This window comes from Tyto alba, unplaced genomic scaffold (assembly GCF_018691265.1).
Source record: "Tyto alba isolate M040663 unplaced genomic scaffold, T.alba_DEE_v4.0 Super-Scaffold_14, whole genome shotgun sequence".
Lineage (NCBI taxonomy): Eukaryota > Metazoa > Chordata > Aves > Strigiformes > Tytonidae > Tyto > Tyto alba.
The window spans coordinates 20954982-20981223 of record NW_024881276.1 but is presented as its reverse complement, the minus strand read 5'-3'; the positions used below and the strand labels follow the sequence as shown (position 1 = coordinate 20981223).

At 41.2% G+C, this 26242-nt stretch overlaps 1 protein-coding gene across 3 annotated transcripts in view; it reads right to left on the bottom strand.

Annotated features, from left to right (window-relative positions):
- PRRG1 (proline rich and Gla domain 1) overlaps positions 1-23394 on the bottom strand; it is a 36881-nt gene extending 13487 nt beyond the window's left edge. The window contains exons 1-2 of one of the 3 annotated variants that reach the window (XM_042788754.1): positions 23155-23394; positions 2706-2755 (exon numbers count right to left, since the gene is read on the bottom strand). In XM_042788754.1, the coding sequence (XP_042644688.1) occupies positions 2706-2755; positions 23155-23387 (283 nt within the window). In that variant the 5' untranslated portion in view covers positions 23388-23394. Of the gene's footprint in view, positions 1-2705; positions 2756-6475; positions 6513-21478; positions 21499-23154 lie in introns of those variants that run through there. The other 2 variants (XM_032992774.2, XM_009974653.3) reach the window with 2 other exon arrangements.
- Between the last annotated feature and the right edge of the window lie 2848 nt (positions 23395-26242).

Below are 26242 nucleotides of genomic sequence, written 5' to 3'. Positions count from 1 at the left end.
TGTTGCCAGAGGTTCAGTGCATACAACTCTAGAACTGCACCTATTACAATTTTGGTTTTCTACAGCACCACAGGTGAACACATGGGCATCTCCTACTGTGTAAGTGCACTGACTAAATAACATAGAAATTAATATTCAAAAATCTCTTCAAAAAAGAAAACAAAAAAATGAAGGCTTCCTTCCATTTCCCACACAATTCTCCCGACTCCTCTTGAGGCCTGAAGAACTTGGTTTCTTTCAATATGGCTCAGCGATCACCTAAACACGATGAGCTGAAGGACTTGTCCACATCAAGAAGCCAGAATGAAGTCATGCATGGGGATAGACTGCAGAGCTCTATCTATGTCTCACCAACTCCTTCTGTGGGCGTTCCTGAAGCGGAAAAAGCTACAGCCCGGAATTTCTTAAGAGTGCCCATATGTGGAGTCACTGAAGAGTAGATAATGCATGATAAATCAAGTTTCCCTTCCTTTAGCAGATAAAATCTAGGGAATTTAATTTCACAGCTGGAATCCATCCCTGAAAAGAGCAATGAGAGAAACTATGACAGCTTTGTCCTGCATGCAGAGGGAAAAGAAAGGAAGAGGAAAAAGCAGGTAGCTGAAATTTAAAGTTTCTGGCTCTCAGAAACAATATACAAATCTTTGTTTCTGCACACACTTTCCAATTTAGCGAAGAAGCAAACTGAGAATAAAGGTTTAAAAGCTGGTATATAAGGAAATACTGTATTTGATACACATTGGGATGTGTCTCTAGGTAATAGTTCAGTTTTACAAAAAGAGCTAAGCATACATTTCTGTTTCAAATGAAGAACAGCAAAACATTATAATAATTCAATATTCAAGAATGGCCAATATATGACTACCTAAAAAACCCAACTTTTTTAATCAGCAATTCATATTCAGAAAATCTCTCTTCTCTCACAATACAGTATAGAAAATACATACATCACAAAGACAAAAAAGCCCTCTGAGGAAAATAAACCACTCCTCATATTAATTCTGAATGTATCTGATAAATAACGATCTATGATTAGTCCAGACCAGGAACAGCTTTTGACCCTGCAAGGCTGGAAAAAGTTAAGTATATTAATTTGTTTTGATTTGACATTTTTAAAGCTCCATATATTCCTGGTGACTTTAAATCCTATTGCAAAGTCAATACAAATGTAGCTAGGAAACATAAAAATATACACTGATCAAAGCAGTCTTGATGGAGATAGTGATTGAAATACAGTGATTTAATGAGAATCAGTCATTGTCTGATGAATCGTATAAAAAGAGATAATGGAACCATACTGCAGAAACCACTTAATATTCCAGGATCATCATCACACAGACATTCAGTTATAGTTGCATAGGTGTGTGTGAAAAAAAAAAAAAGCTTTGGGTTGGATGCCCATCTAGCCAAGCTACCGCATAGCTGAATTCACTACAGCTGTTACTATGGAGCAGAAATTAATCATGAAAGAATTGCATGTGGCAAGAATAAAGTCAATCAAGCAAGATAAAACTTATTTTTTCACTTTGTTAAGGAGATTAACTAGCAAATACAAGATAAAAGAAAAATGAAAATGATGATTTTGGCATTATGTTAGATAGACACAGAAACAACTAATCTAAAGCCTCTTCCTCTCCTCCAATTTTTGTAGAATATAGATGAAGATCTACAACTACCAAATTTAATGCATTTGAATATGCATTTATTTCTTCAGACATGCTTGTGCTCTGCGTGTAACTGTAATACTTGGCTTTTAGCAAGTTTCTATGTGTCAGAAAACTACAAAGAAAACAATTCCAAAGTCTTAGTTTCACTTGCTATTATTGAAGAGATTAACACAGTCAGATCAAGCTATTATGCATTCTCTGGAAAATGTGTGTGCTACCATAATAGTGAATAGATACTCTAGCAAGGTGAAATTCAATCAGAATCAGAAAGAGACAGGCAAGGACACAGAGGATAAATACATCTCAGCCTGTCAGCTGAAGCTGTCACAGGCAAAGAAAATAGGCTTCAGGTCTTTAGCGATAGAAGGAACAGGGGGCAGTGGTGTGGGAAAAGTATTCTGAGACACAAAAGTGTTCTGAAGCAAAGCCCAGGATATCCTGGACATGAAAACCAGCTCTGTTGAGACCATTATTGAGGCTTCCTTTTTCTGACTCCTCACCAGCACTCAAGCAGATTAAAACCACCACTAAATATTAGAATTAAACATTTAATTTTAAATTTGAAGCTGCAGCTACTGATAAATTTGAATCTTTCTGTAGGTGATCTTAATAAAACTATTTGGTTTGCACATGGCAGAAGGGAGAAAAATTATCTGAGCATTTGCTTATAAAGCTTAAAAAATTACTTTGCTCTTAGAATCTGGAGTTACTGGGACAAGCTTAAGAACAGTACTCAAGGCTGGAAATTTAGCTCTGTGGTCTTCATTCCGCTGCCAGCTTTCAGAGGTCCACAAGTAAGTCTGTGATGATTATTACGGTCTGCATATAATATTTCTGTCAGAACAGTAGTATGATTCCTGTTCAGTTTAGTGTGGGCAAAGATCTGCATCATATGTAACACCAAAAACAGTTCAATAGCAGAGGCCTTTTTTTGTGCAAACTGACTGCTGTTTTGAGCAGAGGACAGCTTTGGGTTATGTCAATGCCCACTTCACAGGGAATAATAACACACACGCATCACTAAGTTAACAAACTTACCACTATCCATGATGATTACTGTCAAGGCAGGGAACTTGCAAATATCAAGTCTGTAAACAAAAGAGGAAACATCCTGTTGAGTTTGTGAATTACAATGGACTTGGAAAAGTTTCTCTCGATTCCCAAATATTGTTACAAATATATCAGTGCTGGAAACCCCGTGATCAAGATTAATCCCTCTTTTGAGTAGTTGTACCACTACTACACAATTTCAGCAGTATAGGAATACTATCCAAAAAAAAAAAATTCTTGTGAAATGGTGAATGCTTCAACCTTTTTCAAAGCTTTCAATTTTTAGAATATGCAAAAATATTAATACGAAATAGAAGGTGTGTATCATTTTAAATGAATCTGCAACCTCTGTTTTACCTAACTGAACTTGAAAGGTATTACATTCTCCACTGTAATTACTCAAACCTTATCTAAGACTTAAATTTACTCTGCAGAGATCACCAAGTCAATTCATTACCTTTAGTCTATGGATCAGATTTATTGAAATCAGAATGAACACATACAAATTCATTCAGAGTCTGCTACTGATTAAAACAGGATGACTGAGTAAAGTTCAAGGGCAGAACAAGACCTGTGATTTGGCAAAGGAACTTGCAATATATAAGAGGATCCCAACCTGTCCAACAAGAATTTACATGTACTTTATACCTCATCTTGGAAAGAGAACAGACAAGAGATACTCTCAGTCAAGAAAGCGCCTGAAGCTCATTGCACCCACCAGGCAAAAAGGCAACAAGAACTGCCTGTGAAGGCAGCAAGAGTAGTTTGAGAGACTGTTTTCAGTTTCTTGGAGTCTTTGTTAGTATGGAAAAAGTTAAAAAAATAAAAGCTTTCACCAAAGTATGAGAAAGGCATAGCTATCTAAGCTGGTAGAAAACCATGAGGTTAAAGTTTTTTTACTAATAAATTACCTACTCCTAAAGGTTAGCATTAATTCTACTTCAGAAGCCAGGTTACACATCAACATATCATACGATACTAATGTCCTCGCTCTTCATAGAACCAAAACCTCATCAGCAAACCTCTCTGTAAAAAAATTGTAACTATGCACAGTTTGGCCACAGTTGCTGTAATAGACAAAGAGAGAAAATTAACACTTCCAGCATGGCCTGTCCAACACTGTAATTTGTCGTGCAAGAGCAGGTTGCAGAACTTGTAAGGACTGCTGCCGAAGTGAATGGAGCTCAATAAAGACATCCCAGTCTGCTAACAAAGCTGCAGGATTGGGACCACAAGACACATGGGATAGAGGAGTAAACAGATATTAAAGCAAATTCATCAAATCTCTGTAAAGTCAAATAAATGTGAATAAACAGCAGACATTAAAGCAGTCTTAAATCTCACCACCAGTATTTAGCTTTTCATTACCAAGTATTGTAGGGCAACAGAAGCAGAGGGCTTAAAAAAATTCTTCAGAATCTATATAACCTCTTTTAATAGCCTGTATTTTTCTTTGCAGAGTACTCTCTGTAAAGCTAAAACTGCTTTTCTCTCACACACACACTAAGTTACTCGTGTACCTATTCTGTTCATCTGTTACATCATTAGTTTCTTTTTCCAATTATTAGCCACCAGTTTCAGCTGCTTTTGCAACTGTCTCTCAAGTAAGATTCACAGCAATACAAGAGCAAGACCCCTGACTGCTCACTTGCTCTGCTGAGCAGCAGTAATGCAGTGCATGAATTGAACCCTGCCAGGCTTCCCCTCTCTAATGGGGATGCTGTTCTGCACTAAATTTCAGTTAGTCTTTAATATTTCACCCTTTTACCAAATAACTTGGGTGTGGATTTCACCAACATAAAAAAAAAAAAAAAAAAAAAGGCAGAACGCACGCATCCACATCCGTGCTCACTGAGTCACAACTACATGGCTCTGCCTACTGGGAACTGTGGCGGAAACAAGGGGACTAACGTGCCTCTCCCCTGATGCAGAACATTTTCCACCAGAAGCAGAGTGTGACACTGTTGAGGTATGCAGTGCTGCCCTGGCACCTGGTGCTGGGTGCTTGGTACATTGTGATTTTTGGGAATGAACAACAGAATACTGACATACACAGGTTGGGAATGGGGAAAAACATGGAGGAGGAGAAGAAAACAAAAAACAGAAAAACACCTTTTATTTTCTTCAGTGGAAATTGAGGCAAGTATATTATGAGCTAGTGACAAAATAAAGATTTGCTGAATTGGCAGCAAAACACAAATTACATTTATCTTCACCCTTCCTTCATTAGAAAAGGAACTAGTATACCCTTCTCTAGGAAATATCAAATACAGCTTTCCAGTGGCTCTGGTTCAGAAACTTCCCTTCAACAATCTGCATTAGATTCTTACAGCAATTACAGGTATTTAGAGCTCCCTGGAATGAATTATGTCAATTTTCCTACAAATGTGTGTCACTTTTATGTACCGCTGCCTTCCTTCTCAGTATCTCCTCTAGCTTCTTAATTTCCAAGCTCTCACAAAATATAGCTAGCTTCCTGCTGTGACACCCAAATACCTACCAGGCAAGATGCTAGTTGACACAGGCAATGGTTACCCTGACACTACATGGACATTACACTCACAGAGCAGACTTTCTCACTGCAGAGGAACAGCTTGGGTCTCTTCCCTCTACTTAGCTGCCCCTTCTCCTAAAGGGAAGGAGCTCAATTATATCTTGGCCCTTTACTGACAGTCTTGGTTCAAATTGACTAAATAGTTCACAGGCTGTTTGGAAGAAGGGATTGAACAGAGACAACTGCATAAATATTTTTACCTTCATAAACCAGCTAATAAAACTGAAGAAGGCTGGCAACACTACAGGACTATCTTTACTTGCTACTGACTCATTTACTCCTCTACCCAACTTTATTTACTTTCCTGCTTTAAAGTCTTCATGAACCATACTGAAATCTAGGCTGGTCCTATGGTGTCAGAGCAGTATTTTTCATCTATGTACACAAATGGAAGAACAAAAAAAACCTCCACAGATGTATCTTACTAGTAACATCAGTGTTTATTGTTTCAGGAATCCCTCTTCCAACTACCTTCTACATATTATCCCCTTCTACACCTTTCAAGAGGTTACACATCACCTTAGATTTGCTTGTGGAAAAAGTGACAACATGATGGACCACAAGGATAGCACCATTGCCAAGCTGAGTGCCAAATTCTGAGTTCAATGGTAAGCTGACATACCTGACCAACAAGTGATCTCTTCTGACTGCATACTTGGCTGTCAGTATAAAAACAAAACAAAACTAAAACAATCAACCATCCACTTCTAGTAGAAAATGTAATGACTCAATGGGAAATACAATGAGTTCTAAAGCATATGAGACAGCAAAGGAGACATACCAACAAGGCCCATGCTATTTACCATCAGTACTGTGCTCACTACCAAAGGGCTGTAGCATCTTAGTGAAGAGCAACATTTTGCCTGAATGTTTAAGGAACTAATATTGAAGTAACAAACCAAGCTGTACATTTATTTTCACAACTAACCTAAATATTTTTTCCTCAATCCTGAAAGTGTCCAAACCTTGTATACACTACGTATAAGCACAAAGCATAGAATATTTTTATATAGATTCCCAAAGCTGGTAATCATATTCTAGCAGTGCAGTGTATCCCTTGAATTGGGAAGCTAAATAATTTCAGCATTAAAACAGGACAGCATTTCTGCACGATTTTGTTGCATTTGTTTAGGTTGGCAGGTACACCTCTTCTGGGCACATTCCCTGACTACAAGTTTAATGGAAACTTTTATGCAGCACGTACTGTTAAAGGACAGAGGATCTGATGGAGGGCACACAAGTCCAAACCGCCTTCACTATTCTCACTTGCTGACTGTCATATATTCTAGGGAGACAGAACATCAAGAACAAAGCAAGTCCTTAATAGAAGGAAAAATAAGGATAACATAAAGCAGCAGCAGTATTTTCCCTCACTCAGTTTCTCACTTGCTGCATTAACAGTGGCTCAAAACACTGCAAGGCCATCATGCTCCTCCCACAGCTGGGGAGGGAGACACAGTACAGTACCCAGATAGTAAAGAGGCTTTTTTCATTCTGCAATACAACTCTAACAGGGGATACAGATGTTAATTTTAGTTCTGTAATCTGTAAAACTAATGAGACCATTGGGATGTAATTTATAACCTGCTGCTACTTAGAGCTATATAATTTCTTAAAGTTATAAATATTTAGGTTCTTCTGGAGCTTTTTATGAAAGCAGGTATGTTCAAGGGACATTGCTAACTAAATCAGTAGATGTTCAATTTAAAAATAAACCCACTCATTTCTAGTCCTCAGCCCCAAACCAGATGCAATGCAACAACTGAAACACTCCTGTGAGAGGTTTGTTTAGAAGAAAAATTAAAGCATTAAATAATTACAGAGGAAGACAGATGATAATTATCTGACTGCCATTTATTCAAAATGTGTATGTTCCTACCTAAAATTCCCAGTCCCACTGCATGTGTCTTTTACATCATTGGAAAAAATGTTACAGAAGACTACAATTTTACTTATTATAATCTATTTTAAAAGAACTTTTTTCCACAGGAAAAGTGTGCAAAAGAATTTACATGGATTCAAATTCTGGAGAAATATATTGATTTTTCTCTGAACAGGAAGTCTGTAGTTTAAGGATATGGGAGAATCCTGTATTTATTAAGTTTGGTTTCCTTGAAACAGCAAAGTTTTCCAGGGAATTTGGGTGAGAATGAAGAAAGATGAAACATTTTGGAAACTACTCTATCAGATATCAATACAAAAGATTTGTCCCACCTGAGACTACACTGGACGATAAGAGTGAAATAAGACCTGAAAAAAATCCTCCGCTTGTAGGTGCTATCCAGTCACAGCATTATAAAACATTATCATTACTTTTGATTACACATGGACCCAAAACCACAGACCAGATCGATATGAGAAACCTATACTTAGCAGACTGCCATTATGTTTTAAAACCAATAAAATACACTATTACGCGCAGAACTATCATGCTGAGTACAACTCTTGGGCACCGCCCTATTAGCAGAGAGAAGGTGGCTCCTCATGACTGCAGCTGGACAGGACTTCAGTTGGCTGAGACTGAAATCTAAGCTTCTGCCTCTACTTTGTTACCCCTCCTTTACCTAGCATTTTTTGCTGTTTTAAAGATGTGGTGATATTCTGGCTGGTTATTCTCTAGTTACTTCCAGGCTCCTCCAGTTCAAAGGAGGAATTACTTTAAGCTAAGATAGCTCTTCCTTCCCCTCCCCTGCAAAAACAGACAATAACAATCTCCTGATATATACATTTTGGCAAGTAGGACATCTTGGGAGGAGAAGTAACAATACTCTTCCTTTGGCAAGGGAGAATTTTGGTGGGTTTCACTGTTTTAAAGTGTGTGGGGACCATCTGGGACAGTTCCTGGGAGGCATAATTGAACAGTTATGTGACTATCGGTACTGAAATCAGAATTGCACAAATCCTTAAGATACTGTGCCTTTCTGAGCAGCCTACATAGTGGTGTTTCAGACACCTCAATCTCCAGTAAGTTACTGTTAAAAGGCACTGCGTTACATTAGACAGTATCACTACACTTTGGGAATTCAAATTGGAGTATTTAACTTGATAATCTATTTAAGTGTTGCAATAACAATAATCAATTCCTCTCCACCTTTTTCAAGTGGGAATGATGAACAATTAAAAAAAGCTTTAACAGTAGGATGTATTTTTATCCTGATTTTGTTTGGACATAAAACTAATGATACTGTGTTACTTAGCCATTCTACTTTCTGTTCCTCCCCTAATACCTTTAAACTAAACCTGACACTCAAATTTCTTATTCTGTGCTACCATAAATTTTCCATGAAAATCGATGACCAAGAAGAACAAAGAAAACCCATTAATGTTCTCACTGAAGTAAATATGGTGTTTGCCAATTGCGGCAGTATCTCAGGAAGCACAGCACCTTTGGCAGCTGTAAATCATTATCCATTTTCATCCGTGGAGTAGTCAGTCGGAAAGCACACACCATGCTCAGGACCAGCCACAGACTGTACAGATCTTTACAAGCTGGTAAATCAAAAAAAGTTGAAGAGATGAGAATAGGGGAAGAGCACTGCCAGCACATAAGAAGTGTCAGAATACTGTGGTGATTTGGGTTAGTGACTGGGTTGGAAGAATAAGCATGTCAGAGAATGGAGGAGAACTCAGACTAATAAAGTAGTAAAGGGCAAAAGGTAACAGAGACAAGAAAACAGCTTCATTATAGGTCTGGTGTTCACTGACCTAATTACTGTTTAAGTGTCAGCTTCCAAATCAAGCTTAAGTTGTCAGCTACTTTGATATTATCTATTTAACTTTGGCCTGAATAGCTGGACTCTTTATCTGAAGCAAGTACACTGGTCATGAATAACAACCTTTAAGTGTATTATGTTTATCTCTGTCCATAACTACACCCATATTAGCCAGGAATGCAGAGCAATAGGAGTGAATCACAGAAACACAGAATGGTTTGGGTTGGAAGGGACCTTAAAGATCACCTAGTTCCAACCTCTCTTCCACCTCCCACTAGACCAGGTTGTTTAAAGCCTCATCCAACCTGGCCTCGAACACTTCCAAGGAGGAGGCAGCCACAGCTTCTTTGGGCAAGCTGTAGCAGTGTCTCACCATTCCCACCGGAAGGAATATCTTCCTTATATCTAATCTAATTCTACCCTCTTTCCACTTAAAACTGTTACCCCTTGTCCAATCCCTACACTCCCAGATAGAGTCCCTCCCTATCTTTCCTGTAGCCCCCTTTAAGTACTGGCAGGCTGCTATAATGTCTCCCCAGAGCCTTCTCCAGGTTGAACAACCCCAACTCTCTCAGCCTGTCCTCATGTTGTCACTCAAACAGGGCTCGTTACACAGTGTGCAAAAGCCAGTCTCACACACAGAGCCAAGATACCGGTTTATTCCATAGTTGTGCAGATGGGTACTAGGTGGTAATTGCACAAAGCTAGCCCACTACACAAAGGAACCACAACCTGTTTATCCTATTACATGATTAGTAAAAACCTAAGTTTACACTCATTGGTCTGTAATTACCATTCCATATGCTATTGGCTAGTTATATTTGAATTAGCATAGCTTGCTGTGTAAATTAGCACACATGCTCCCCACAGGTGTGGGGGGTAAGTTCCCCCAGTTACCACAGATTTTTTGCTGACTTCATGCTTCTTGGTCTCAACTCTTATCAATCTTCTATCTCCTCTTCAACAGAGAAGACATCGAATCAGGCTTACACAATGGAGCCAGTGATTAGTAGTCCTTGTGCTTGGTGAGAAACATCTGTATGTGCTACAAGGCTACAGTCATAAGGGAGGTGCTCCAGCCCCCTGATCATCTTCATGGCCTCCTCTGGACCCACTTGAGCAGGTCCATGTCCTTCTTATGTTAGGGCCCCCAGAGCTGGACACAGGACTCCCAGGTGGGGTTCAGAGTAGAGATGGAGAATCACCTCCCTTGACTGGCCACACTTCTCTTGATGCAGCCCAGACCACAGTTGTTGTTCTGGGCTACAAGAGCATGTTGCTGGCTCACAGTCAGTTTTCCATCTGCTAATAGCCCCAAGTCCTCAGAGCTGCTCTCAATTCTGCCCAGCCTGTATTTGTGCTTGGGATTGCCCTGACCCATGTGCTAGGACCTTGCACTTGGCCTTGCTGAGCTTCATGAGGTTTGCATGGGCCCACCTCTCAAGCCTGTCCAGGTCCCTCTGGATGGCATCCCTTCCCTGCAGTGTGTCAACCACACCACACAGCTCAGTGTCATCAGCAAACTTGCTGAGGGTGCACTCAGTCCCACTGTCCACGTCCCCAACAAAGATGTTGAACAGCACTGGCCCCAGTATCGATCCCTGAGGAAGGCCACTTATCACCACTCTCCACTCGGACAGAGCCGTCAACTGCAAATCTTTGAACGCGACCATCCAGCCAATTCTTTATCCACCAAGTAGTCCACACGTCCAATCCATGTCTCTCCAATTCAGAGACAAGGATGTTGTGTGGGACAGTGTCAAATGCTTTGCACAAATCCAGGTAGATTATGTCAGTTGCTCTTCCCTTATCCACCAATGCTGTAACGCTGTCATAGAAGGCCACCATACTTGTCAGGCACAATTTGCCCTTAGTGAAGCTATGTTGGGCGTTACCAACCATCTCCCTATTTTCCACGTGCCCTAGTACAGTTTCCAGGAGGATCCGCTCCATGATCTCGTCAGGCACAGAGGTGAGTGACTGGCCTGTAGTTCCCTGGGTCTTCTTTGTTCCCCTTTTTAAAAATGGGGGTTATGTTTTCACTTTTCCAGTCATAGGGAACTTCACCAGACTCCCATGACTTCTCAAATATGATGGATAATGGCTTAGCCACTTCATCCGCCAGTTCCCTCAGGACCTGCAGATGCATCTCATTAGGTCCCATTGACATATGCACATTCAGGTTCCTTAGATTGTCTCAAGCCTGATCTCCTCCTACAGTGGGCAGTTCCTCCTTCTCCTAGTCCCCACCTTTATCTTGTGTCTTGGACAGTGCAGCTGGAGCCCTTGCCAGTGAAGACTGAGGCAAAAAAGTCATTGAGTACCTCAGGCCTCTCCATATCCCAGGTGACGAGGTCTCCCTTTTCCCTCCAGAGAGGGCCCACATTTTCCCTAGTCTTCCTTTTATCACCAACGTACTTGTAAAAGCTTTTTTTGTTGCCCTTCACATCCCTGGCCAGATTTAATTCTAGCAGGGCTTTGGCCTGGCCTAAACTGATCCCTGGTTACCTGGACAGTTTCTCTGTACTCCTGAAGAATCTGAAGAACAAAACAGTTGGTGCTGAAGACCCAACATTAATACAACACACATGTTGAGATTTTTAATTTGGAGTAGTTCCAACGTGATTCCATTAGCTGAACACTCTGAGGCACCGGGACTGCAACAGGTATGCTCTTGGAGCATATCTTCTGGTTTACTTTCATCCAAAAGTAATTGAGTCTGAGCGCTTTGAAGTGATTCTGCAATGCAAGCCAAAGCACAGTAAGTAGTCACAATTGGGAGTTATGCTTTCAAAGCATACTCCTAATCTGAACCAAAATGCTACTGCAGATACACCCAGTGTGTACTGTATGACTGCACTCAAAGGAGTAAGAAACTGTGAGGAAGGAAGCTCTAGATAAACAATTCCTCAGCAAAGAACCAAAGGCTGTTATGGGGTGACAGTGAATGTCCGGCATAACTTCCTGTGGAGCTACAAAATTTGACAAACAAGTTGACAAAACTGGAGGTAACATGAGGCGCTCCCTCAAGCAAAAAACAAAACCAACCGAAAAAAAACAGACCCCAGAAACAAAAAATCTCACCTGAAGATTTCTGAAGCAGTCTATGTGCTTGTCTTTTGTCTTCAAATGTTGTGTTCTTAATATGGAAATTAAAAATGAGACATATATAGCTAATGTGGGAACTAGGAGTCAACCTAGCCACCCCTCACCCCTCAAAAAAAAACACCACAAACAAACAAAAAAAAAAACACATTATCCCACATACATCCAAAGAGTGGAAACTTCCAATTACAGACTACAAAATTGTCATCCCGTTTATGGTCATCATAATCAATATTTTCAACAACTTCCTCTCCAAAATGTTACCAGCTTCTAAAACAATAAAGTAACACAGAAAGTCAGTACACAATAAGCCAGACAAACTACATTGTGAGCCTCCTGCCTTGCATTTACAGGTGGCTGAAGTTTTAAAAAATGTATTGATAAATTCTTATATTATACTAGTAAAGTGACAGTTGCTTATTGAATAGCTGCCATGTATTTTTTTTTTTAATTTATAGTAAGATAAAATAATCAACAGATCTGCTAGCTCTTTTCTAGAAAAAAAAACAACACATGAACTATCAGAATTGCTGGAGATTGTTTTCTTTATAACATGTTTTCATTCACAGCCTCCCTAAATTAGAAGCTTTGAATGTACACTCATTTAATTTTCTTCCCCTATTTTGCCCTCTGTTTTCATACAAACAGAACATTTGCATGTGTTTTGTAAATTACAAACAAGCCAACTTTCATTCTGCAGTTCAGACAATCTCCTGATGCTTTAACAGACAACAAACTGAGGAACATTACTCATAGCTCTCAACTCCAGTTGGAAACTGAATTGTATATGGATTAAAAATCACATGCTGCTTTTATTAAAAAAAAAAAAAGAAGAAAAAAGTCCTCTGTGCTTAAATAATGACTGTATGACAAACCACTCAGTTCAGAGAAGGCAGACATTCAGCTGACCTAATCGAAACACAAAGTCTGCCCAGCTAAGTTGGTCTCTTGGCTATATACCTGTGACCAGAGAAGAGAAGACAAACACATTACAGCTAACTTATTTCTCACAACATGAGAAACATGAGGGTACCCACTGACCTAGGCTGACATGGATGGAAATAAATCAAAGGACCTGAATCTTCACATAGTGCCTAAGTTACGGAACTTGCTGCCATTATATTCTATTCAGGACCAAAGTAGAAATAGGTTTAAAAAACAGAAAGGAAATCAGTAAATGAGGAAGAGATTTGGTGATTACTGTAACACAATTCTCCAGACATATCCTCTATCCCATGAAGTTTCTGATCTATTCATAACCAGGACTTTACCAGGGAAGGCTCACTCTCTCCATGCTCTGCTCCAAGACTCTTCCCATAGCATCTCCTGCCAGCTGCTAGTACAACATGCAACTCCAGGATGATTTTTTGTCTCATATGGTACATCAGTTCTTTCTTATGTTCTCCAGTATGCTAAAATGGCTAACCATTTACCTTCCAACAACCTTCACATTATTAATACTTAGTATAGCATCTTCTACAGTTTGTGGCCAGACATAATTTCACAAATGTTTCAACCAGTTGCTAAAGTTCAGGAGCCAGTTGACCCTGAGATTTTAGTATAACAGAGTTTTTCAAAGAAAGCATGCATTACTAGATACACACGAGACATCACATATACCTTTTATTGGTAACTACCTGGCTATGAAAGAAGGGAAGCCATCCAGTGCCCAGTATGGAATGACTAATTATATCCATCTGCTCTCTAAAATGGTTTAAAACTGGATTAGGACCATGGGAGTAAACACTAGCACACAGCAGAAACAGAGTCGATATATGGAAAGTGGTCTCTTTGATGGATCCTACTCACTATCTACAAACTCTCTTTTTCATTTGGCTCTGGGTCTCCCATCTGTCCCCGAATCAACACATCAAAACATTCAGGATAAACTGACAGTAGATTATAACAATGTCGTGCCCCTTTTAAAAGAATTTATGGGTCAGGTAGGGGAGTAAAAAAAGAGTACTAGGCTCTACTTCATATTATACCTCTCCAGGCATGAGAGAGAAGGGCCAAGCAGCAGTACCTGGGCACAGTCCATTCACAAGAATATAATTTCATTACAGGTACAGTTTTTGTTCACTCAGGAAAGTTCACAAGATCAAAGCTAAAAATGTACCATTTTTTCCTACTTTGAAACTCTTATAGATACTTTCTTCCCCAACACATCTTAAAAGCAAAACCATGACCCAAATGTCACAAATAATATCTTTATGGATTTTCCAATAACACAAGCCAGCTATACAAAATTCAGCCTCCAACTGTATCAGTCTGTACCCAATATTCAAGTCTCCTCTTTTCACAGAAAAAAAAGAGACCTGACAACTCTGTACATTTGAAAGATTGTCCTCAACCCACTTCAGTTTTTCTTGAAATTGTTACAATACTGTGAAGGGTAAGGAGCAATAGCTATTTTTAAAAAATTACTTTCCCTCGAGACTACCAGTATTTTTTCAAGCAGCTATTAAAAAAAACCCAGAAAGATTCTATATCTCAGAATCTCAGAATGTGCATTTTTGTAGACAAAAGAAACCTAGATAATTTCACATTGGCATCTTTGGTTTGCATGCAATAATTTTATAACAAACACAAGCCTACTACTTCATAAAGTTTATTTTGCTTTTCTGTGATGAGGTAAAACTGAGGCAAATACTCTGCTCTGTACAGAGATTGCGTTTAGCACTTGTCTGGTAGGCCAATGTCTTACACGTCATTTAATTTAGAAAAATTATCCAGAAATTGATAAAAAGTAATTTATTTGTAAAGTGCTAAACTAAGCTAGAGAAATGTACAAAGCCTTCTCTTCCAAATATTTACACACCGTCAGCATGTTTTAATACAAGTTTCCACCCTGCCTGCCTTCCCCTGAAGCAAGGCACATATGACAGCATTTCAGAGCATGTTTTAATGGGATTTTCCAGTCAACCAAAAATCAAATTGCATAGAAGTGATGGAAGAGTCATAAGTACATATCTCATCTTATTGAATTATATGGTAACTAGGGAAAAGATAATGAGGCACAACTCCTTTACAGATTTTTATGAAGTTTCCTGTCACTCTGGGAAACTGCATAGAGTGCACAGAACAGCTGCAGTCATACTCCTCAGTAAAACAGAAGGGTAAACAGCCATACAAACCAGGAAGAAAAAAAAAAAAAAAAAATTCTTAAAATACTGCTATTTCCCTTTCTCACAACCACGCCCATCTCTCTTCACATCAGCTTTACCTGAATTTCCAAATACATTAAGACACACGCATTGTGACTGTCTTTTTTTATTGCATTACACTTAATTTTTTCCAAGTAAGACTTGAACAAACCTACACACAAAAGTATGCCAGCTGATTTACATGACTGGAGTTTAATAAAACACGATGCTTTGGCTTCAGCCTTGAAGAGGAGTCAAGGAATCTCTCCTCCCTTCCTACCCTTTACTAGGAATCAGAGCCCCCCCAACATGGGCTGAAGCAATTCTGTACTCTGCACTACAGCTTCACACCTCTCCCACTGACCTCCCTCTCCTTCTCTACCCCTCAAAGATGGCTGCAGAACCAAAGTATGAACTTTCTAGACTGTATCTGCCACCGAAACCAACCTATTGGGCAACTAGTTTTGTATCCCTCCTTAGTTATCTTGTAGTCTCAATAACATAGATTACATTTGGTTCAATAAAAATTGATACTTAAGTCTTATTTTAAATGGGTACAATTCCATAAGAATTACTAGAAATGCAAAAATTGAAAACTTCAATGGTATTTCTTTTCAAAGAGTGTTAACACAGTTTTCCTATTTTGAGATTGTTTTCCTTCAGTAAAAAGCCTTTGTGTCTACCTGGGGTTTCCTCATGTCCTCTAGTCCAACAATTTTACTCATTGGTCCTTTCCCATCAACTACTACAGAACAGCAGCAAACCTTAAATTCATGGAAACTTTCCAAAAGAACGCACATTAGTATAGAGGAGCACAATAGTATATTCTGAACATTGTAACTCGAGAAAAGACTGGAAGACAAATTAACATCTAATTAAAATTTGTCATTTATGAAGAAACAAATACCACAGTAAAGCTTTGTCACAGCTTATAACTGATCAATCACACAGCTTAAATTCTTAGGAAACAAATCTGCCTGAGTGCCAGCAGTCACAAAACTACCAGTATCAGGGCATACATATGAAGAGTTTCCACACTTTCCAGCACTATGAAAACATTTGAGTAGCTTCCAAAACTAAACTAGTAATTCTGCTAATGCTCTTTTACTCCTTATGAAGTGATTCAGTACAATACCCATTCTGCTTGTGAGCATAAACCACAAAAAAAGTATATAAGAGAAACAATTCAGAAGGATTTTAGCTTTGGAAATCAGTTTTAAAAAATTCAAGGCAGGAAAAATTTTACACCTATTCAAATTCCTAACACTAATATGCCAAATTAATGTGACAAATTTATGTGTAATTAACCACACTGGAAGATATAATTTATCTTAGTTGTGTCAAAAGCATACACAGAATTAAAATAGTTAATTCTTGAAAACTTCATTCACAACTGAAATATCCTCTACAAGCTCTAACACGTCTAACTTTTGTTCTTAGAAGATTTAAAGGGTGTTTCCTCCTCACCCCCAACAAGCAGTATACCGCCTCCAGCATCTAAAGAATATGAAGGAGAAAGCGAGTCTTCTAATGCAAGCACATCACTGATATTTTTAAAATCTGGTAATTCTGTTATAGTCATTTACATATGCAATACATTGCAGAAATCACTGGAGAACCTTCCTAGACGTGCTGCCCACCAGCAAATGCATGTCTACCTTTCGTATTTCTGGTGCAGATAATTTTACCCCCACAAAAACTCATGGAGCCATAGAGAAGTCCAAGTTGGAAGAAACCTCAAAAGATTGTCTGGTCCAACCTTTCATGGGAAAGGGAGCTTATATGAGGTTATCTAGCACCCTGTCCAATCGCATCTTGAAAACCTCCAGTGATAGGGACTTCACCATGTCCTTGAGGAGGTTGTTCCAGTGAATGATTGTTCTCACTGTAAAAAATTTCCTTCTGATATTGAGAAAAAAAACTTTGATCAAGCCTTTTCCAAGAGTTCCTAAAGATCAACCATATTGAAAGTGCTTCATTAGTTCTGTTTTTCTGAGACAGCTGCAGATCCGATGAGCTTGTAGTTGGGCACTTCTTTACAGTTTGTCATAAGTGGCCTTTCCACAAAAGATGAGTTTGTTCACCTTTCTTCTCACTTTCTGAGTTTGACCCCAAGATCTGTTCACCAGATTCTTCAACCTCTTGAGGGACTTTGTACTTTCCCCCTTGAGCAGTGTGCTCTTCAAAGATGTCAGCAGAGGAAGACACTGATACACTGCTGCTTCACTGACACGTCATTCAGAATCAGCACGTAAATCAACCCCAGCTAAAGCTCCTGTAGGTAGTCTCCCACACACAGCCACATAGTGCCACTCCCTCCCTTGAGTCAACACAAGGTCCGGCTGGTAGCCCCCAAGGCTAGCCAGAGGTAGCCCAGTGGAAAGTCTTCTGCCTGCATGTGTGTCAGCATGCTTGTTTTAGTTTGACTGGTTTAATTAAACAAATCAGCTCTCCAGTTCAGTTGACTGCACTGCATTAAGAGTGTTAGTGCCAGCATAAGGGAAGCAGTCAAAATGCAAAATATAGCAAGGATGGAGGGGAAAAGCAAGAACTCTTGTTTTCACACAGCAGGACAAGCTTAGATCAGTTAAGCTGCTTACAAAGCCACACACTCAGCTCTCCAGACTAAGCCATGCCTTTGTTTTGCTGCTGCCCACAGCTCTGATAACCAACAGTAGCAAACACAAAATAGTACAGTGAATCCATTTCATTTCTGATACTCAGAACTGCTCAGCAGTACTCAAATAAAATGTCACCGACTGTGCTAATTTCAGCTGCCACAGGGGAAATCTAGAGGAAGACAGGCAAGACAGTTAGCTAACAATTCTGCTCATTCAACCCTTCCCGATAGCCATGAGAATAAAGACTAGGAACAGAAAGATAAACAGAAAGTTGCTTCTCCTCTCAGATTTATTTAGCAAACAGCTTGAAGAGTAATACTCTGCAAATAAAAGCTAAAGAATGCACACAAGGTCAGTAAACACCACACTGATAAACCTGGAGGGACAGGCAGGTGCAAAAGTTCACGTGTCTGATGAAGCCACTACTGAATTTTCCTGGTAGCATTCCCATAAACTGCCTCACACCAGTGAGCTAACAAATTCACACTTTTTAAGCCAAAAAGGGATAATTCTTCAATTCTGAGTAGTAAACATTTAGGAATACAGCTAATTGTAATCAATATTACAGTTTAGACAGTTATATTAAACAGTTAATTTAGCTAGAAGGATTTAATAAGGAATTGTTGTAAAGCGGAATCTTAAAAACAGTCCATGGCATTCACTCATATGCTACAGGAAGACAAAGAGCTCAGCAAAACATGAACATCCAGAATTACAACAATAGGGTATAGCATCTTGGCTTAAACAAAAAAAATCTCACCTACCACAAACACAGAAGTTCTGCAGTTTCTGTGTTTTCTGGCAAACACATAAGTTCTGCAGTTTCAGGCAACAAAATGAATGTTTCATCAGGATTAAGTATTACCTACAATAAACTATTCCAATACTACCTTTCACATGGTCTCTCCCTGGATTTTGGTATCACTTTAATCTGACCACTGTTGGAGTAATCATATTGGTGCAAACTGACCACTACACTGAAAAACTGAAAGCATTTTGAGTGTGTGATCTTAAAATGTAAGATGCCAAATTTCAAAAAGTCATTTCAGAAGCAACATGAGATGGTTGACTCAAATGCTTTAAAAGAAACGCTCCACTGAGCAGGTACATAGCACAGTGTAATGTATAAAATGCAAGTGATCTCCAACTTTTAAGATGCAATTGCAGGATAGTCTGTCTCTCCCCTATGTAGAGACATCTACTCTCAAACACACCCCACCCCCACCCCAAATTTACACAAAGTAGCATTCTCAGTTTGAAAACAGGCAACACTTCTTGTGCCACTACACTGTCCGGGAGTCTTTGCCCTGGATGCTAACATCAATATGTTGGGCTGTGCAAATATGCTTCTTGTCTGATTTTACATGCATAAAATAGCTTCCAAATATGTTTCTTTAGCAAGCCAAAACACACAGTATGATTTTAGGTGGTTAGTATGCAATTTCCTTAACTTCCAGTATGAAGATAGGCTTTGCTTTTGAAATGTAGCTATTTTAATAATGGTATTCAGCAACCTTGATTAAAACACAGATCACTTGATAATCAGTACCATCAAAACTGTTGGCAACAATAAAATGGGCTAAGGGTATTTCAGACCTCACAAGTGTATATAAAATTTTACTTAACAAGAATCAGTAAACAAAGCAAAGGTAAACAAGGAAAGGGCTGGGTATTGTCAGATTAGATTTTAAAAGGTCAAATAGTTACCAACATCTGAACTCAAACAAAAATAGCTGGCAGGAGAACAGATATTAGACATTAGGTCATTCAGTCTACTCCCTCACCAGTTCTGTATTGTTCTCTACTGCACACTGCAAGTGCTTTTGTTTCTAATGTGGAAGAGGAGAGGAAGCAAGGGATGGGGGAAAGAAAGTAGATTGTCTTTGGAGGCTGAAGCAAAAAAAAAACATTAAAGAAACATGAGCCAGAGAAAGACAGCATCCTGGAAACACAGCTGATAGGACTTCATGAAAGAGCAGGAGGAAAAGCAGCAAAGAAGTTCAGAACTGAGCTAAGAAACTGAAAACAAAAGCTCTTAACGGGGTGGTGCAAGAAAATAAAATTCTTGCCTACAGGAACCAGGTGTTGTTTGTTGAGTAAATGGGAAGAAATTAAGCATGTAAGATTTATGGGATTAATGGAAGAGGGAAGGGGCAAAATGGCTTTGGTTCTTCCCAGCATTCATACTGAAGGGTGTGTGCTATCAACCACATCTCTTGTTCCCTGGCCCATGTAGATGTTTATAAGAGCCAGGTAAGGATCAAAAGTAAGTCAGATATATTTATTTTTTTCAACCTGATTAATTCTGTGATCCACCTCATCAGATGGATATGGAAACAGTCACGCTATCACAAGTGAGGGATGTCACAGAGGTAGGCAGGACAAAATGATGGAAAAGAGTATCACAGGAAAAGGAAGCTGTTTAAAGTAACACCGTAAACAGAAATGGTTCTCAATGCTGTGTTCTAAAATACATTAGCACTGTCCTGAAGTACATTTTATCCCTGTTTTTGTCACAGAATTCATTCATGAGTCTACATAAATTACTAAAAAATAGTTTCAGTGTGGACAGTCACTACACGTATTTTATTTTAGGCGTGCCTCTCCCAAAATCTGAGTACTTGATTTGCAAAAGCAGCATAGGCTTAGAACAGATATTCAATTTACTTGCACCTGTGCACTTAATATAAACCAGGACACTGAACTCAATGCCCTGAAAAAAAATCAGACCCTACCTAGACCAGATTTGGTCTTCACAGTTTTATCTTTAATTCTTCATGTGGAGTGGGAGGATGATTATTTCATTGTCTTAAGAGAGTTTTGTCAATTAAGGCAGGGGATTTGTCGAGTATTGAGCTATTAAGGTGATAAGCACAACAGAAGACATAAGGAAATTTGTAATTATCTAGTCAAAGGAGAATTTGAATGCAGATTTGAGACACGTTCAGAAAATGTCTTGATATCACACAAACAAAGTAAAGAGTATAAAACCAAAATACTCCATCTCTTTAATACCTTGAGCATAACAGGATTTTTTTAACGCAACAAACTATGCTATTGCTGAATAAAAAACCTTAGTTCAATCTAGATGTACAAAGAGGCTAACTAAAAAACTTCAGCTCTCCTCTTTTTCATTTGTGAGTGCTTCTGGCAATGACAATATGACAATATTTGTATAGTTAGTTACTCTGTGTAACTATCCACTTCTAACAAAAGAAAACTGGTGTCACCAAATTATAATGTCAACACCTATATATGTTATAACCAGATGCAATGTTTTGCTGTTTGAGCCAATATGTTATCCTGCAGCATTAGCTGGATGCAAATTTCTGGATGAACTTGTGTGAGAAAAGGATAATCCACGTTTTGCCTGTGGATTTCCTGATGTTTGCTAATTCCAAGAAAACAGAGACACTCAGGAATCCCAGGCTCTATCCTAATCTGTTCTGGAAAATAAAATTTTCTTGTCCAAAAGAGGCTGAAGTGAGATAGCTGAACAGATAAGTAAAAAGTCTCACTCCCCTGTTTTCATGCAGTACTCACACAGAAATTCCCCATCCCCTCTTCTCTGGCTTCTAATCTCACTCCCCTGGTCCAGCAAGAACTACTCTTGCAAACTCACCCTTACTGGATACATCCACTCGGACTGCTCGTCACCTCTCACACTTGTAAACCTTCCCCACACCTGCTTTATCAGTGGCACTCCCCCTGTTCAACACATGATCCAAAATGTTCAACATCGCAGTTGCACAATCCCTTTACACAGGTGTGTGCGTGCCTATGTGTATACATACACATACATACATAAAAACCCCAGTGCTTTTACATACATACCTATTGATTTACATACAAAAAAATAAACTCTTTCCTTCCCTATCACACATCTTTCCAGGAGTTAGCATAAGCCTCCCTATGGCAGTGCAGAGAATCAGACACGAGTACTAACTAGGTTAATCACAAAAAATGTTTAAAAGTTAGTGTGAATCTGTAAGTAATGCTCCATGGCACCTGAACCCACTGCTGTATAAACAATGGTGCAGCATGGGGACAAGGTGGTACAGAAGGTGGCAATGAGCAGCAAGGCTGCTGAAAAAGCACAGCTGTTGGGTTTTTTTCAGTGACAACACTAGCCTATAGTAATAATAAATTTAAGGTGTTGATTTTAACCTAGAACACCAACATCCACATAACTGTCCCTCTTCTCTCCCCAGAGTCATCTGTGACAACGGGGTTATGAAAACTTTAAATTCTTTAAACTGTCTTCATTTGCTCCTACTCTTCTTCCCTTTACTCACTGGCTCCACTCTCCTCTGTTTTGTTCCCAACAAGCTTAGCCACGGTTTGCTCTTTCACCCCTCAACCGATGCAACATCCAATCCCAGTTCCAACTGTGCTGACACCGAGGCTCCCTGCACCCCTTCTGTTTCATGTGGGTATGAATAAACTGTTCCCTTGCCAGCCTTGGGCCTCGGGGGGGTCCACCAGCCCCCTGGAGAATCAGGCTCATAGCCTCAACACTCAATACCCGTACTCAGCATCTTAAAGCTTCAGCTGCAGTGACTGCCTTGGCTACTGCAGATCTAATACAGATGAGCCTTTGGATGACCCTGCCAAAAGTTGAAAAAAGTTTTAACAGGAATATGAAAGCTTCAGATGGCTGTGGTTTTATTTTGCGGTTTTGTTGTGGTTTTTTTTAAAAAAAAAACAACTTAAGAGAAAAATCGATTAGCTGCCTATTTTGGGGACAGTCATTAGCCTCTTTCAAAAAGAAAGTTCACGTGATTTTTCCTTTGTTAAATACAGTCGAGACATTTTCTTCCCCGGCTTAACTGGAAATGGCACGAACCCCCCGAGAGAAGTTTTCCGGGCGGCTCCGCCAGCGCCAGCGGCCGCCGGAGCCCGGCAAGGGGAGGAGGGCGGCCGGGTACGTTTCACCCTTTCCCCCCTCCGAGAGCCGCCCCGCCGTGATCTGCCGCCTCCCACCCCCACTCGGGACCCCCGCCCCACGCACAGCCGCCGGCCAGCGCCAAGCGCGCCCCGCTCCGCCCGCTCACCCCTCCGCCGGGCCCCTCTCACACGCGGCCCCGTTCCGGGCAGCCCCGTCCCCGCCCCGGGACACCCCGCGGACCCCTGACCCGCCCGGGGGGCGAGGGGGGGCGGCAGCGCCTGCGTCTGCGGGTGCCCCCACAGGTAGGCGAGGGGGGCACCGCCTGCCAGCCCCGACCCTCCCCAACGGCACGGCTACCCGCTCCGCTCCCGGGACGGGGCACGACACGACACGACACCGGGCGCACTCACCGCGTTCGCCCGAGGCGAGGCTCCGCCGGTATGCGAGCAGCAGTACCGGCCGCCGCGCTGCCCCCCGCCTCTCCGCTGCCCGCCCGGCGGAGCAGGCGACGCCGCCGCGCATGCGCCGCGGGCGGCTCCCCGTGCCGGCCGCCGGGGGCTGAGAGCGGGGGCGGGGGGGGCGGCGGCCGTGAGGCGGGGCGAGCCCCGCGGCGACCCGGCGGCCGTTCCCCCGCCCGCTGCATCGTTACCGCGCCGCGCCGGCAGCCGGGGGGCTCCGCCGAGCCGGGCCCCGGGTCAGCGGCTCCGGAGGAGAGGGAGCCGGCCCCTTCCCCGTCGCAGGGTGATCTCTGCCGCCGCCCCGCTTGGGGATCTGCCCTTGGCCGCCGCCCGGGGCCCAACAGACCCCGTTAACGGTCGGAAACGGGGGCCCGGCGGCAGTTGCCTCACCGCTGCCCGGCCGAAACGCGGCCCCCCCGGGGCGTTTCCAGTCCTAAAGTTTATATCGGTCTGTATAGATACATGCAGGCTTTTCTTGGGGTAGGGAAGTCCCCACCCCCCCTTTTTTTTTTTTTTTTTTTTTTTTTTTTTTTAATTTCTTCCAGCAATTGTGCCTTTTGATGGAGAGCTAAAAATGAGGCAAAAAGTTACGATTTTTCCCCTTCCCTGTGTCACTAAGGGTGGCTTAATGGAGCAGTGGGCACTGTTTACTGGAGGTCTGGGTCTTCAGGTGCACTCAGATCTCACCCCCCTGGTAGATGCATTTCAGGAACCCTAAAACCCTAATGTTCACATTAAAAATTAATGGTAGCTTTTTGTTTTTCTTTGTGTTTTTTTTTTTGTTTGTTTGTTTGTTTGCTTGTTTGTTTTGTTGTTGGTGGTGATTGGTTGTTTTTTTTGTGTTTTTTTTTGTTTGTTTTTTTTTGGTTTTTTTTGCACTGCCCAGAATTACTGCTAAGTAACTTTTTAGTCCTTCATGTGAAACCAAAGGGTTTGTTACCCCAATTTTTTGTCTTTCTGACTAGCAGCTTCATTTTCACCTCTATGATTTTTAACAGATGTGTATGGAAAGAGGATAAAACTGCTTATAAAATCCACAGTGAATTAATAATCCCTACCTGTCTTCAAAGATGCTGTTGTCAGTGGTGCAGTGGCATGGTTATAAATGATTTAGGAATGATTCACAAAAATAACTGCTTGGCTTGGCAAAAGAGAGATTGAGAACTAAATGGCGTGAAAGTGTAAAATGCCATTTATTCCATGGAAATGGAGGTAAGGCTCCCTGTAAATGCAGTGTTTTTTGAAGTTTACGTGGCTGCTGCGTTCATATGCAATGCTTTGTGGCTTCAATTTTTAGTGGATTACTATGCTGTATACCAGTACTTTTTACTTTTAATTTTATATTGCCAGACAACTGACAGCATGAAAGGGAATGAGGTAATAGTACAGTCACAGAGATGTTTAGGGAACAGAAAGATGAGACATAGTTTGCAATAGTTCAGACATGTCTTAGCTCCTTTAATGGATCTTGACCTATAATTAAAAGTTAATGCTTTCATATATGTCAACTGAGACCTGACACTGAGACCATCAGGATTTAAACAAAAGAAATTACATTAATATGTCTGACAGTAATTTGAGAGAATTACCTAGAAATTCCAATCCTTTGAATCATTGGGAGACACAATGCCTCTGCTCTCTGAAAGTTTGCTGAGGCCCTGACAACAAATGGTCATCAGTAAATCCCGTATAAATTTCATATGTAGCTGGATCAATCAGGGTCACAGTCCAGTTTAATGAGAAAGAAAACGATAAAGTAGCTGATAACCATTTGTTGAGGTTTGAGCCCAGAGGACAACTGAGCACCACACAGCTGTTCACTCACCCCTTCCCCCCCAGAGGACTGGGAAGGAGAAAATGAAGTGAAAGGCACAGGAATCCAGATAAGGACAGGGAGGGGTGACTCACCCATTACAGTCACAATCAAAAGGCAGACTCCTTAGGGGAAGGAAGGAAAGAACATCAATTTAATTCAAACACTAACAAGGATAACACTTAACAGACAAGGTGGGACAGTGAGAAGCACCACCACATCCAAAACCATCTCCCGCTACCCATCCCTTCTTCCCGGGCTCAGCTCAGCTCCTGATCTCTCTCCCTTCTCCCCCAGCAGCACAGGGGGCAGGGGATGGGGGTTACAGTCAGCTCGCCGCTCCTTCCTTCTCAGGAGGTGGGGTGAACACTGCACACTCCTCCCCTGCTCCATGTGGCTGCCCTCTCACTGCAGACAGTCCTCCACGAACCTTGTCTCTGGCGTGAGTCCTCCCCACAGGCTGCAGCCATTCCCCTGCTGCTCCTGCGTGGGTCACCCCCGCGTGTTGCAGCCCTCCCAGCACTGAACCACAACAGTGGGGGCCGCTTCTCCCCTCAGAGTCCCGGCTTCCTTTAAGCTCAGACACCTGCTGTGGTGTGGGCACCTCCACAGGCTTCAGGTCGGCCTCTGCTCTGCTGTGGACCTCCATGGGTGGCAGGGGGTGGCCCTGCCGTCTCACCACGGGATACAGGGGTCTCTGTTCCAGCACACCTCCCCCTTCCTTCTCCTTCCTGCCATTGACCTGGGTGTTCACATAAGTGTCCTTCTCGTAATTCCTCCTTACAAGTCCCAGCCACCTCTCAGGTTCTCCTTCTTAAATACGTTATCACAGAGGTGCAACCACCGTCACTAATTGGCTCGGCTTTGGTGCAGAGGTGGAGCTGACTTGGAGCCAGGAGAGCTTTGAGAAGCTTCTCAGAGGGGCCACTGCTGTAGCCCCCTCCCCTGCTGCCAAAACCCCACCATGCCTTTCTTAGTTCACCGTTTTCTCAGTTTCTAAGTCTTTAGTACCCTCCATTGTTGTTTTGTATGAACTTTTCTAAACAAAGCAGACTTCACTCCCCAGAGGACAGCCTTTCCAGTGTTGTTGCACTGATAGTCAAAGCTACTCTGCAGAATTAATTCCAGCTGGATATTAAGAAGTATTTCAATACAGTCCTCAGTCTTATCCATTCATTCATGTGTCTGAAAGGACAAAATCTGTATGAAAAAAAGAATGGTTCAGCT